Source organism: Triturus cristatus, chromosome 6, assembly GCF_964204655.1.
Source record: "Triturus cristatus chromosome 6, aTriCri1.1, whole genome shotgun sequence".
NCBI classification, from domain to species: domain Eukaryota; kingdom Metazoa; phylum Chordata; class Amphibia; order Caudata; family Salamandridae; genus Triturus; species Triturus cristatus.
This window is the reverse complement of record NC_140589.1, coordinates 1,388,432,256-1,388,447,870: the sequence shown is the minus strand read 5'-3', so window position 1 is coordinate 1,388,447,870 and position 15,615 is coordinate 1,388,432,256. Positions and strand designations below refer to the sequence as shown.

Genomic DNA, 15,615 nt, shown 5'->3' with positions numbered 1-15,615 from the left:
CCCAGGTGCTACTCCTCCCACCACTCCCAATGCAGATAGATCTATTCATCCTAGTGCTGACTCACCCTGTCTCCTGGAGCCCCCCCCCCCCCCCAGCCCCTGTCACTCACAAACCAGGCATGCAATACACACCCTAGCAGAGGCAGGCTGGATGGTTAGGCAAGAAAATACCTACTTTCTAAAAGTGGTATTTTCAAACACAGAATGTTAAAACCAACTTCACTAAAAAATGTATTTTATCATTCTGAGTTCAGGCATACTAAATTCGTTTTTCTACCATGTTCCCTGGGTCAGTTATGATTATAAGGTATTATAATCAAAGTGCCCATTCTGGCCTATACGGACAGGTAGCCTTGCAATAGTGAAAAACGAAATTGGCTGTAATTCACTATCAAGACATGTCACACACATCAGGGCATGTCCTACCTTTTACATACAGTGCACCCTGCCCTTGGGCCTACCTTAGGGGTGACTAACATATAGAAAAGGGATGGTTTGGGGACTGGCAAGTAAAGTGGGTGCACTTGCCAAGTTGACATGCCAGTCCCAGACTTCACACAGGCACTGCAAAGGCAGGCCTGAGAAACATTTAACCAGCTGCTTCTGTGGGTGGCAAAACCAGTGCTGAAAACCCACCAATAGCATTTGATTTACAGGCCCTGGGCACACATGGTGCACTGTACTAGGGTCTGACAAGTAAATCAAATAAGCCAACCATGGAGTCACTAATCTATTACAACAATTTACAATAGAGAGCATGTGCACTTTAGCAGTGATCGGCAGTGGTAAAGTGTCCAGAGTCATAAAACCACCAACAACAGGTCAGAAGAAATACAGGAAGAAGGCAAAAAGTTCAGGGATGACCCTGCAAAAATGGCCAAGGTTAACAAGTACTATCAAAAAATTTGCAGCATTATGCAGCATAATTTGTTCCTCCCCTGGTGCATAATTCCAATGGCCCTACTTATACCCTATTGAGACATTTGGACTGATCTCGAGATGTCAAAATGATTCGGAAATATCCCTAAAATTGGTGCACGTGCAACTTGAGGATGCAACAGGAAACTCTAGGTGAGCATCAGTACTTGCCTTCCTGGGTGCAGTATAGGAGGGCTGATCAACTCTATTATAGTCTCTTCAATAGGCCCGGACAGGGGAGGGTACCAGTGTTGACAAATAAGTGCTGGAGCCCAGCACCAGAAACCACAGTCTCAAATTAAGCACTGAATTCCTCACAAAAGAGGTACAGCAAGACTGCAAGCTTCCTTCCCTCACAGAATTAATATAACTTAGGCAACAGCAGTAGAGACCAGGGGCGTAGCTTGGTCAGTATGAGGGTGGGGTGGTGAGCTTCGGATTTCCCAACAGTCACACTGGTACATCTTGTCAAAACCCATTATATGAAAAGCAGTACATGAGAGGAGATTAAGGGGAAGTGGAAAGGGAGAGGAGTGTGGATTGTTGGAGGCCCTTTAACATTATGGGCCAGAAGCATCAAAAGGTTTTGCCCATTCTGTGTCTATGGGGAAATGTGTTCATGCATATAGCCAATATTTTTCAAACTAATCAACATTGTTAAGGCCTTCAAAACAGCCAAGAGAGAGTGTGTGTTTTTGTTTTTTGTCAAATCCCAGGCGAAATCCGACAGAGACTTTATTTACCCAGCTGAAAGCAATTGTACCCAACTATTTACAAAAGAATACATGGGGGGGAAGGGGGTAACACCCCAAAGACCCTCCCTGGAGCGACACCCCGGGTAGAAACCTATGCTGTGGACGTGGATACACTGTGTTCCAGCAATGAACATATATATCAGTTCAGTATTCAGTAATACTTTATTTAGGCAAAATTGCCATAAAAGCCAGATACAACAATAAATAACACATTTTACATATATGGCCGTAATATACAATTACATACAATTGACATATATCAGTTGTGTTTGGGAGGAAGACAGGACAGTCTAGTTAGACACCTATCTTTTCTCTGTTTTTTCTTTACCTCACAAACCACTGGCGAGCTCCTGCACACATGTATATCCGTAGAAATGCTTAACGCCCTATGGTGCAGCATGCCACCTTATGTGGGTGAGGACTCCAAGCACCCATGGGTATTTGCCTCTGGGATATCTTCACACAGTCCTGATTTCACTCATGACAAGGCCTGGATTGTATCTTTTGAAACGTATGTTCCTCGCTGGCGTTGCCATGTTTGCAATTTTTGATTGATGGTGTGTACTTGTTCAAACAAACCTCTGCTGCAATGAGGCCGTTTCAACCAGAGGCCCTGGCCAGGATGTCCTTGCAGGGCTGTAAACTTAATCAGTGCATGGACAGGGCTTTAAACCGACAGGTACTGTCAGGTACTGAGGACCTGCACATCATGGATGATTTCAAAATGGAATGCCAGGACTGCATTCATATTTTTTGTTAAAAATAAAAAAAAGTAGAGTTTGGAATCAATTACAAACTGCTGGACGTTGTGGTAATTCTTCGGTTATTTAAAAGTGTTTCTCGGGAAGCTGTACACGTGCTCGACGCGTGCCATTTGGAGCGGCCCTGACAGGCCCCTAAAGTTAGCCACACACCTGACAGTCATACATTTTTCATGCTGGGGTACAAGCTCTGAAATCCTAACCTTGTTGGGGAACCTGTTCAGATTGTTATAGCCGATATCGCATGCCCCCACACACAAACATACGTACCTTAACCCCTAGAAGTGGGAATAAACTGTTTGCCGATCAAAAAGAAACCATGATATGGCGATCCTGCTTGTATGACTTTGCAGCGCCAACTAGCGGGGGTCGCAGCCACTAGGCTGGAAAAAAAATGACGAGGCCGGTGGGTTTTGGGCGGTGGGTTATTATGCACAAGTCAAACCCTGCTAATAGCACACCTGCACTTCCGTCACACCATTAGCGACATCAAAGCCAAGTGGCCGTCGGCGACCCCGGAAGTGCTTGAGATCTGTAAGGCTCGTTGCAGCGCGGTTGTGTGGGTGACCAGCAGGTTGAACCCAACTCTTTCTTGCAAGGACTCTGAGTGTGTGCCTCGTGGAGAGTGCGTGCGTGCGGGGGCAGAAGGTGCGTATTCCCCTCGCCTCATCACTGACCTCCTCGGTAGGCTGCCCGTGAGGCGGTCATGAGCTAACAATGCTTCAAACGCACGGGCTGCACAAAAGACAGCCCTCGAACCAAGCATTTCCAGTGCAGGCAGCGATTCCCTGTAATACAGCTCCACACCTACGGGTGTACCCTGCAGGGCCTGCGGCAGTTTCACGAACAATGGCCGCAAAGTACATTTAAGCAGTGTCTGAACTCAATATGTTTAGTGTCGTTTTTTTATTGCTGTGGCCCTTTGAGTATGCATGTTACATGTGTTGTTAAGTTGTAATATTTCATTCTGATAAGTCTTTGCCCGGGCTCAACTTTACGTGACTTCTTCTTATGCCAGATATTGGTTTCCCATCTGTCGTGCACGTACTGCGTGCGCACCGGAAGCGGGCACGATAAACTGAGAGGCAGACAGTATGTCACAAATGTAGGCGGTGGGTGCACATGGCCGCTGTAGTGCGGAGGTCCCTGGGGCCTGGCCTGTTAAAGCTGTTTCCGTCCACCTGCTGCTGTGCCACCGGCGCCCTGCTTTCCCACCCATACATACTACATATTGGAAGTATCTAGGCACGGGTGTATTTTCGCATGTATGCCTATTAGTATGTAGTTATGTATGTGTGTGAGTGTGTGTGTGTGTGTATATATATATATATATATGTATATATTTCTGTACACACACTCACACATATATATATGTATATATGTGTGGGTAATAATATGTATCTATATGTGTCGATCTGTGTGTTTTGATGTCATTTCAAGAGTATGTAGGGGTATCTATGGTGTATGGGTATACTTTTGTCTACGCATATGTGCGTGTGTATGTACATATAAATGCATGTGCATTGTGCATATGCATATGTGTGTGTATATATAGCTATATATATATATATATGTGAGCGTTTATATATTCACACTCCTGTCTAAGTATATGAAAGTGCATTTACATGCCTGTATATGTATATATATATATATATATATATGCGCATGTGTATTGGTATGTATATATGTGTACGTTTGCGATACATTCGTTTGTATGTGCATGTAGGCATCATTCCATCCATGTATATTTGACAGGCCCCGACCCATGACGTCCTGTATAAACATCCCACGCACGAGTGGGCATCGCCAGCTCCATTAGGTGAAGCCCCAGGGGGGCGACGTGTTCGAGAGTAACTCGACCCTTCACCCCTGTGGGACACGCGCTTCCTTGTCTCAGACTCCAGGGAAGCGCCGGCCTGCACCAGAGCGCTGCACACTTGGCATGTTTGTTTTAAGTCACTTTGCACTTGTCACGCTGTGTTTCATTCCACGCATCAACCTTACAGTATAGATGGCTGTCTATGTATGGCGGTGGACACACGAGTATACGTGCATCTGCGCAGAACGGCATGCATCACTCGCATGCATACGTATATCATAGGTATTCATTCATTCATTCATTCTGCTATAGCGCACACAACCCTGTGGAATCAGTGCCTGTCCATGAAACAACACAAGGCATACGTATGTTTCATGCAGGTGTTGCTGAAGCTGCCACACACCCATCGGTGGCCTGCTTCAGGTTCATGGGTGAATACCCCATGAACTGATCTATCACAGCTAAATATTACATGCAAACACCGTGTGGGGCAGCATCTCATGAACCCAACCGATGACCGTCATGTGGACTCTGACTCACAGCCCATAACATGTCTACAGACTTGTGTTCAAATCGGGGTATTTATTAGTATTAGAAATTCGTGAACATGTTGCCAGTTCATGAGGTTTTCTGTGTCCTCACTAGACGCTCAAAGTTCATTTCTATCGTCTAAGATGTGAATGTTCACTGCGTCAAATCATTGCTTCTGAAGGGGTCCATTTTATTATAAAAATGTGTCCTCACTAAGTAACGTGGCTCGATGTGGGGGTCTCCGACAAAGGTGGGGTTCCTGTTGGTCAGGCGTTGCCTTAATAAACGTTGCATTCCTATTCCCTCGAGTGCCGACCCCTCTTATTTGGAGTAAAGACTTTCGTTGCACACACACATCTATCTATCTATCTATCTATCTATCTATCTATCTATCTATCTATCTATCTATCTATCTATCTATCTATCTATCTATCTATCTATCTATCTATCTATCTATCTATCTATCTATCTATCTATCTATCAATCTATCTATCTATCTATCTATCTATCTATCTATCTATCTATCTATCTATCTATCTATCTATCTATCTATCTATCTATCTATCTATCTATCTATCTATCTATCTCTCTAAATATATAGGTAATTATTGCATCTTCTGAAAACACCCGCATTAGCTTAGTCCCACCCGTGTGACCTTAGATGCCTTCTGGGTCGGGCAGACATCTGATAACTGGACGTGAACTCAATAGCCTCAGAACAGAGGGCTAGCACAATGAGAACTAGAACGATTGAAATATGACAAGTATCATTCTGTGGGACTCTGTGCTTTACAATATAATAGAACTTGTAGAAAAACACTTGCAGGTTCATATATTTAATTGTACTCGCCCTTTGGTTTTTTTCACCCCTTTATGACGTCTGTTGAAAAAAAAAATTGCAAGAAATGTTCCTCAACTCTGCCGGAAACTTCAAAATTATTCTGCAAAACAAAAACAACTATGTGCATAAATCGTGGATATTGTTTTAAAACTTTCTGCCATGCGGTTCGTTTTGAAGGTCAACGAAACAGCCATTGCGTTTCACTCTATGCGCAAGCTCTCGTGTATATATATATATATTCTGACATTGGTATGTACGGGTGGAGATAGATCGATAGATCGATAGATAGATAGATAGATAGATAGATAGATAGATAGATAGATAGATAGATGGATGGATGGATGGATGGATGGATGGATGGATGGATGGATGGATGGATGGATGGATGGATGGATGGATGGATGGATGGATGGATGGATGGATATGTAACATCATGGTCAGGCATGCGGTATATTGTGTTTATAAATATCTCCCGGGTGTCCTCGTTGCCACATGTATAATCGGGTGGTAGCTGCGAAGAGCTTTGCTCGGTCGGTGACTGCGGGGCTGGTACAGGATGTGCAGCCCTGTTCAGAGCTGACCCACGCCATGTGCCAGCCACGGCTGTGAAACAGCCTCCATCGAAGCTTCCCTGCACCGCGCAGACGGTACCGCCTCTGCCTTGGACTCACATCTTTACCGATACGTCTCAGATTCAATGTGGGGCTGGCCAATGATCTGTATTTCTCTTATTAATGACTATTGTTCTATTAGTAGCTTTTATTGTTAAGCTTTGGCATGTGAAACTCTTTACTGGGCGCAGCTTTTGTAAATGTAAAATAACGCCCGGCTGTCTCAAGTGCGCCGATTCAATGGGCCATGAAGACACTTTAGGAAAAAAGTTTTGCCCTGAGAAAGGTTCGTCCGCTAAAGTGTCCCTGGCCCGCGCCGTTGCAGACCGAAGACCATTGTAAACTTCGGAACCTGGGAGTCAGCGGCATGCAGGAAACACCATCACCTCTGATGACATCCGCGAGCCCTGTGCTGACCCGCACTGTGCGCGTCACCGTGGAAAGGACGGACGCGCCGATCACTCACTTTAGAATCGAGATCATCGCGACCCCCCTTTCTGTCTTTCTTTCTTCTGTGAACAAAGTTCTGCGTCAGTTATTGGCTCAGGAAGCGTGGGAGTCTGTCTGGCCTTTTCCCTCGATCCAACAGCCTGCCTGTGTGTTCAAATCGGTGCTACGTTTAGACTCACACCTGGAGTCAGCCTGAAGCGCCGTGCTCTGCCCTCACAAGGACCCTGGGACACGACAGCTAGATTTACACTCACATACATTTAGATAATCTGATACCTACACGCAGTTTTATTGAGGCATAAGTAGCATTGGTCAGGTGACATGGCATTTAACCAGTTTTTAGAATCAGTTAATGCGTCGTCTTGGGTGTTACATCTTTCCAGGTACTCTCGAGAAAACAGACACTCGTGTGCGGAATTTTATCACCTTATTGGAAATAAGCAGTTTAAGTCGCATCAAGTTTTTAAAACTATCTATCTATCTATCTATCTATCTATCTATCTATCTATCTATCTATCTATCTATCTATCTATCTATCTATCTATCGATCGATCGATCTATCTATCTATCTATCTATCTATCTATCTATCTATCTATCTATCTATCGATCTATCGATCTATCTATCTATCTATCTATCTATCTATCTATCTATCTATCTATCTATCTATCTATCTATCTATCCAAACTCCATCAATCCACCCTTTACCCACTCATCAGCTATTCATCTATTCTTTATTCCATTCATCAGCCCAAACATGCCTCTCTGTCTGTCTTCTGAACTTCCATCAGGCACCAACCATTCCATTAGTCCACCCGCTGTCCGTCCATCTATCCATCCATTCAACCATCAACCCTGTAGTGTCAATTTTACCTCGCCTGCATGTGTATGTCTTTATATCCATATTTTATTTATTTAATTATTCCTCGTCCCATCTCTCCCATATCAATGAACCTACCCAAACCTCTTCCTGGAGTGACATTAAGTATGGCCAAGCATCCGTCCACTGTCCTTTAAACGGTGTAAAACTACAATTTCCACGTTACTCATTGACTGAAAGAGTCACATGACTCACTTTTACGTCTGCCACCTGGTACGTGGCCGTCCCATTACTGAGTAATAAAATAAATGCAATATTACATTGTTTGCTTGTCAATTTTTTACAGTATTTGTAAGATATATCTCATAATGTATGCACATACAAGTGCCTGTGTGTATATGGAGAAAAAGGGAGGGATGCATGGGGTAGCCACGCTGTAAATTCCAGGGTACACGTCATGAAAAGGTTTCAAGGGTTTTTGAGCAAAGTACTTATATGTACAGTGGTAAAACAAGTTACGTTTAATTGGTTAAATAAAATACTAATAGACATAATTAGACAACAAGAAATAACCAGTTGGAAGTTGCAACTGGAATTTTCTCCGCCGCAGTTTTATAGTTGTAAAAAATAACACAACATTCTAGCAACTTGAACCAGCTGCAACAGTTTCTAAATTGATCGACTAGGATTTCGAGAAGGCAAGCTCATATATAACTTTAATAGCATTTCCTTTCCACTTTTTGTGGTTGGAAAAAGGATACACCCTAGTGCTCACGAACGAAGGAATTGTGCCACTATTAAAGTCACAGAAGATATGTGACGACTTGTCGAAGGAAAAGATACGAGCCCTGCCCAGGAAGACCCGTGAAAGACGCCGGCGCCGCAGTTAGTTGGTTTCTGAGCACACAGTAGTTGCTTGTTGCCGTTGCACAGAACTCTGTAGTAAAAGTTGAAGTACTTCTGCGGCTACACTGTTTCAGTATGTACCTTTTCAGTGGAAACCAAAATTGATACATTTTATATGCAAAGCGAATGAGCAAACAAAAATAAATAAATACACGTCACGCAATTGCGGAGCAAGTGCCGCGGGCACTTATGCAAGCAATGAAAGAGGACGGACATCCCCTTGTTTATTAGTAAAAAAATAAATAAATGCATACATAAATAAACAAAAAGCTACATTTAGAGTTCAGGGTGTCCCTCAGAATCAAGGTCCCGGTGTCACTGCACCAGCTGCACTATTGATAGCTATGCCTCTGAAGTTGGTGCATTCATAACAAAGGCCAAAAGTCATCACACCAAAACACCTTTAGGCGTTAGGAAGCCTGGGAGCTCCTCCAACTCCCGCCATTCATGTTTTTAAACTGTCCAGGCCGTTGCGGTAGCTCCGTCCTAGTCTAGAGCCCCGTTTAATACTGTGACAGGTAGTGGAGGGGGGGACGGGGCACATTTAAACCCCGTCAGGACGTCTTTAAGAAGCGCTCGTCGCTGCCTCGTCTAGGGTTACAGCCGGATGGGCGTGGCTATCTGAGGAGGGGCGGGGCCAATAGTGCCAGCCCATGGCCGCGACGGCGACCAATAGGAGGCCGGGACGCCCTCCTTGACCAGCGGGCCTGACGTGGAGGCGCAGACACGTCTGATGGGAGCCGCACAGTGCACCCCCCGGCGGACGCGAGCTGCACCTGCCCAGGCCCCGCGCCCTGCCCCGCACACCGCGCCGAGGCTGCTGCCGAGGAGGAGGGAGGTGCGGCCGGCACTGCTTCTGGAGTGATTTGTCCCCGCGCCCACCCGGCCCTCGCTGTCTATGTATCTAGAGCTGTGCGGTGCAACCGAGGACCGCGGCCGTCACCGAGAAGAGAGTCTCCTTCGGGCTCCGGACATGGGTAAGACCAGGCGCCTCCTGAAGTGGGGAGACTGGGGGGTACCTTACGGGACCCTCCACAGACTGTCGGAGGGCTGAAGCTGTCGAAGAGCGGTTATCGGCTATCTGTGGCAGGCTCGATGTGGCCGTAGTTTCACTTTTAGATCAGGATGAAAAAAACGTGGGAAAGTGAAGTTAAAGTTCAGCAATTAATTGAAGGCATTCTTTATACGAGAAACAGACCAAACACATCATTTTAAATATGCCTTCTAGTGCTTCTAGTGGTATCATGCGATCTTACATTCCAAAAGTAGTTTGAGGTACGAAGTAAAATTAGCAAGGAAAATAATAATATAAAAACATTTGCGGAATTCTGTGATGACGTGATTTAGTGTATGTGTGCGAATTTTGCATTGTAAAAGTAGAATGTTGAAACGAAGTCCAATTATCGCTTACTTTCTGGGATGTTAATCGGCCTGACACTTCAGCAAGATGGCAATAACACCACAGCGCACGAGCAAAGTTTTCCTGTGAAGCTAGGGTGCACGTGGAGGCACAGAAAAGTATACCAATTTATCATTTTGCCTCTTTGTGAAGTAGATTTTTCCAAGGAGTGTTAACTTTATAAGATGGTGCTCATTCAAGCTGTTAAAAGGAAACAATATGCGTTATAACAGGTGGGCACACTCCGAACACACGCACATGTGCAGGCCAGGCTATACACTGATCACAAAGGATATTACAACATTCCACAACACTGAAGTCCGAGCTTTTAAAAACATGTTTGCAAATCTGCAGTGCAGGCAAAGCACATTACTCTAGGAAGACATGTTCCGCCCTGCCCCCGTGCATCAGTTGTTTTGTGTAACTGTTTGAAACTAGTTTTGTGGTCTAAGTTTACCCTGCTGTGGGTGTATAATGCCAACGTGAATATTAGTAGGCCCCTTTTAAAGATGGCATCATACATACTAGGGGGCTTGTGCTTCAGTGTGGAGGCAAATGAATACTGTGTCTGCTTAGTGGACACATCTCGGTGGCTTATAAGTGAGGCCTCTAAAAGCTGAAGTTTAGAAATGATTCTCAATGCAGGTTGATGCCAGATACACTGATGAGTAATTGACATTCAGTATAATCTCTAGAGCAGAAGGGGTTAAATCAGGGCGAGGATCTGGAATTTCAGTGCACCTACGTGCCTTTAGCTCCATGAAAGTATTGGCTACTATCCTCAGTCACAAAAGGGATACATGTTATGCAACATGTGTGGCCATTTGCCATTTACATACAATGAGGCTAGCTGGAGCTCATTCACGCAGTCAGTGGTTTTCCAGAGTGTGGTAGAGTGTACTAAAATGCAGTTGGGTTAGGTGCAGTCATTCCCTATCCTGACTAGCACTACTCTTATATAGATCATGCATACATCTGCATAAAAAAGTAATCAGAAAGTCTTAAAATGGAGAAGAAAAGAGTTACAATGAATACTTCCCTTTTGTATTGACACAATGTGATTTATCTATTGTTTTTCCCCCCAAACCTTCAGAGCAAGCATATGGAGAGGTAAACCAGCTTGGTGGAGTGTTTGTAAATGGCAGGCCCTTGCCCAATGCCATCCGACTGCGGATCGTGGAGCTGGCCCAGCTGGGCATCCGGCCTTGCGACATTAGCCGCCAGCTGAGGGTTTCACATGGCTGCGTGAGCAAGATCTTGGCCCGCTACAATGAGACAGGATCCATCTTGCCGGGTGCCATTGGGGGGAGTAAGCCCCGGGTCACCACCCCCAATGTAGTAAAGCACATCCGCGAATACAAGCATGGCGACCCAGGCATCTTCGCCTGGGAAATACGGGACCGACTGCTGGCGGATAATGTATGTGACAAATACAATGTGCCCTCTGTCAGTTCCATCAGCCGGATTCTGAGGAACAAAATTGGAAGCCTATCACAGCCTGGCGGGCAATATGAGGGCACCAAGCAGGCGTCTACTCCACAGGCCACATTGCCTTACAACCACATCTACCAATATCCTTACACAGGCCCTATGTCTCCCAGTGGAACCAAGGTTGGTGGACACCACCCAGGAGTGTCCACAGGACATGTCAGCATCCCCAGGCACTGGCCTTCGGCGCACTCTGTAACAAACATTCTGGGCATCCGCACCTTCATGGAGCAGACAGGTGAGCATCTGTCCTATCTTTACAGTATGCAAAAGAACAATGAGGAAATTATCTATCTATCTATCTATCTATCTATCTATCTATCTATCTATCTATCTATCTATCTATCTATCTATCTATCTCTCTGTCTGTTTGACTGTCTTTCACTTTACACATACACACACACATATAAATAGGTGTGTATGTGTTACTTGTTTGGGTGCTTTTGTTGCAAGAAATTCAGGAGTATAAAATCCTGTATTTCATAGAGAACCATGAAGTATGGAAAATATTGCATTATTCCTCGTGGAGAACAGATTTCACCATCATAATCCCCAAAACCACTCTGCAGAGTTTCAGCTTTGTTAGGGTTTCTATAATAATGCGGAATAGAAGACAAATGTAATTGGTTAGCAAAAAAATACAAACAATGTACTGCAATTTCTAGCAGCATTATTTTTATCCATTTGATTAGGACACACACTTTTTTGCAAAATCTTCTAGTAATGTGATAGATTATGTGGTAAATGCCCTAAATCCATAAAAATGCAGTAAATGCTGCAGCCACAGATTCACATAAATCCACTGACCAACACCACTCTCCAAATTTGTTCACGAAAGGTAAACAAAACCTAAATATTCTAATTCTAATCTCTGCCCACTGATAGCTTTACTTTGGAGAAAACTTTTTAAAGCTAACTAAAAATAAATGTGTAAAATAAAAATTATACATATCAAGTAGCATGTTCAATACAGTCTAATGTTATTTAGGAGTACTGGTGACATTTAAACAACTTTGCCTTCGATCTTGTGTTTTTTTTTATGTACCAGAACCCCTCAATGGCAGTATTGGACTATATGATACGCTACCCATTGTGTTTGTCTCTCCATCTCTCTCTCGTGTGCGCTCTCTATCTTATCTTTCTCATATATATATATATATATATATATATATATATATATATATATATATATATATATATATATATATATATATATATATATATATATATATATCATCACTGTATCACTGTAAGACTCAGTGTAGGCAAGACTAATGAGAAAGAAGATAAATGTAACTGTTAAGCCATATCTATATATGTGTGTGTGTATACATATACATATGTGTTCATACATGCACATATAAATGCACACACACATTGTCTACAAAGCTTAGCAGCCTTTATCTACCTTCTCCATAGCCTTGCCTAAGCTGAGTTTTACAGTGATGAATAAGACTTTACTGAGCCTTCGAACTTGCTATCTAAAAAGCTACACAACTCTCCCCTAAGATGCACAGTGTTTCAGAATACACAAATAATAATGAAATGTCTTAAAAAATAAAAAGTATACAGAGGTTTACTGGGTCATTGTAGAGTGGTTCATGGAATGTGTACCAGTGTGGATGCACAGCTAAAATGTTTAGCTGACGTGGTGTGTCAAGAGTATAATGAGGCATAAGCAAGCAAGCAAAATGGGCCTCTTCCCTCTGTGTTGGATAATAAAAAACACAGCCATGATAGGGGTGCGGTTGTCACATGCTGCAATAATATCTGTGCTCGAGGATAGATAAAAGATTCAATCAATCCATCAAAATACTTTATTTCAAAGAAGTTCATTTTACAGGAATATGGCACGTTACCTAATTCATTGATATGAACTATCACATGTGTCATAAAGTCAGTAGAGCACAGCACACATTTGAATCAATTTACCCAACACATGGCTTCGACTAATAGCAATAAAAGTATTGAACAATTTCCCAACACTAAAACTCAATAGGTCAACAGCCCAAAATTCCACATATATTAAATACACTTGAAAGAAAGGGCCAAATTATCCGGCAGCAAAAGAGTCTATCTGTTCTCTACCTTGGCAACTCCGACCAGTGTCGACACGGATTGCGGGCAGGAAAGGTTTGAGACTGTGGACTGCTGGATTGTTGGCCTATAAATGATCCAGTAGGCATCATGTCCTCCCAATCTACAGGTCTGACCTGCGGACCCCCAGTCGTGGCATATTATCCTAGGAGAACTCTCCAATCATATGTGTAAATTCGCTCAGATTGCTAAATCCCCTATATAATCACTTGGTCTACTACATACATCATAAAAGCCACATCTTGCTTGGAATCATTATATAGATTCCATGATTTTCTCATTTTTGTCTGAAGAAGGCTCGCCTGTCACTCCCCCTACGGTTTGAAATCTTAGCAACAAACCCTGGTTCACTAACGTTAAGAAGTTAAAACCCCTTCATGTTGACATTTTCAGACTTATTATCCCTGATAACATGTTTCTGTGGCCCACATCGTCTTCAGAATTTGAGCACTTGGATGTTAGAGCTATGTCACATAATATTTAACAGAGCTAGGATAATGCAGCTATGTGGCACAACTGGACTTGAAATGATACTATGATGCAACTCCAGATCATATCACAGAAAGGTGGCACAACATTTATAACCGGAAATAACACACCATTGCTTAATGTGACGGAGCAGAGCATAAAATAATATAATATTTTACAAAGTAAAACTTGTTATGACTCCGAATGACCAAAAATAATGTGTTACAGCTACGTGACATACCCTGACATAACATCAACAAAGTGATAGGTAGAAATACTTAAATTAATTGAACCACTTGTGTTTACCGTTGGAGTGCTCTGTTGCATCAGGTTTTATCTTGTCTGTGTCTGTACAAACAGGTACCAGTTGTGATGTCCTATCCGTGGTGGCCTGTGGCTAGCAGATCCCTTTTAAAGCACTGTTTATTGCACAGGGTGCAGCCCGTGAAATACATCCACTCATTCAACATAAACTCTTCACCAATCAACACACAAGACCACTACGCTGGTGATGGCACCTCTCAAAAACCTACCCTTTGACATAATTGCATCATACAGACCAACAAAAACGTTTGCAAAATGGTGACTCCGACTATTTTTGAATCTGCAACACCCGCTCATATGTGTATGGTTGTCCACTGCATCATGTTTGAAGCACATATGAGACCGTCAAACACCTCACCCGCTGTCTTATGTAGGCCATACTGCATCCAACGCGCTGTCCAGTTGTGCTCTTAAAAAAGGGCGCCAAGAGCCGGTTGCTAAGCACAGTGCTTTGTGGCGTCTTCGGGGTTATAAGGCACTATATAAATTCTTTAATAAAATACCAATTATATTCAAATCAGCCCTGGCCCTGTCCAAAAAGGAGCAACCATGGCTAACCTTCGAGACAGTAGGTTCACTTTGTAAAGGTAGCACAAGCTGTCTGTCCCCTTCAGACCAACTAGGCCACAAGACAAGTCTATGGCACACAACCTGACCTTCCGCACACAGCATTTCCAGTAACATGGCAGGATGGGGTGTTTTACATCTAAGCCCCAGCACCGCATACTGCCTGTTCTAAGCTCTGCAGCTCGATTCCTAACATGCCCGGCTGTGTCCTGGACAGACATGTTCTGAGTCAGACACATCTGGGGCACATGGCCAGCCAGTATGTGCTGCCGCCCTGTGCCCACGCCCGTTGTGGACGTGCGTCGGGGCAGTTACCTCTTTCCGCTGCAGTAAAGTGCAGCGCTTTGAACCCTTTGTGGTGCACTGTCTTGATGCCAGGTTTCCACCCAGGACGCAGTGATTCTAGGAAGACTCTACCGCCTGTGGTGTCTGTCTCCGGACTCGGGTCATTGCAGCTCGGACTGGTGGACGGCCAGAGTCCCGCCGCGGGGTCAGACGCACACCCTCGGAGGGGCGCGGGTCTCCCACGCTGACGCCATTCCGCGCCTTCCCTGCATCGACTGTGGTCGGACAGCCGGGTCTGTGCATAGATGACGCTGGTCGGGGTCGGACCCGGGTTTCTAGAAGCTTCGCGGAACATTGAGGCCCCACATACAGCACACCTTTATTGTAGCACATCCCTGCACCTGGGCTGACTCTGCACCCCTGGTCAGTGTAACGTAATGTCAAAATACGTGGAGATAGCGCTCATGGGCCTAACTGTGGCCCCCACGCGGGAGCGCTGTTATCCTCCTTTGAACAACTGCTCGGCAAGAAGCTCATTAGCCATTTAAAAAAAAGAATCTGTGGTAAGTTTGTGAT

General features: G+C 44.1%; 1 protein-coding gene across 1 annotated transcript in view; it reads left to right on the top strand.

Annotated features, from left to right (window-relative positions):
- The first annotated feature begins 9,151 nt into the window (after positions 1-9,151).
- PAX1 (paired box 1) overlaps positions 9,152-15,615 on the top strand; it is a 46,182-nt gene continuing 39,718 nt past the window's right edge. The window contains exons 1-2 of the mRNA XM_085612390.1: positions 9,152-9,388; positions 10,904-11,536. Coding sequence (XP_085468516.1) covers positions 9,310-9,388; positions 10,904-11,536 — 712 coding nt within the window. The 5' untranslated portion in view covers positions 9,152-9,309. The remainder of the gene's footprint in view (positions 9,389-10,903; positions 11,537-15,615) is intronic.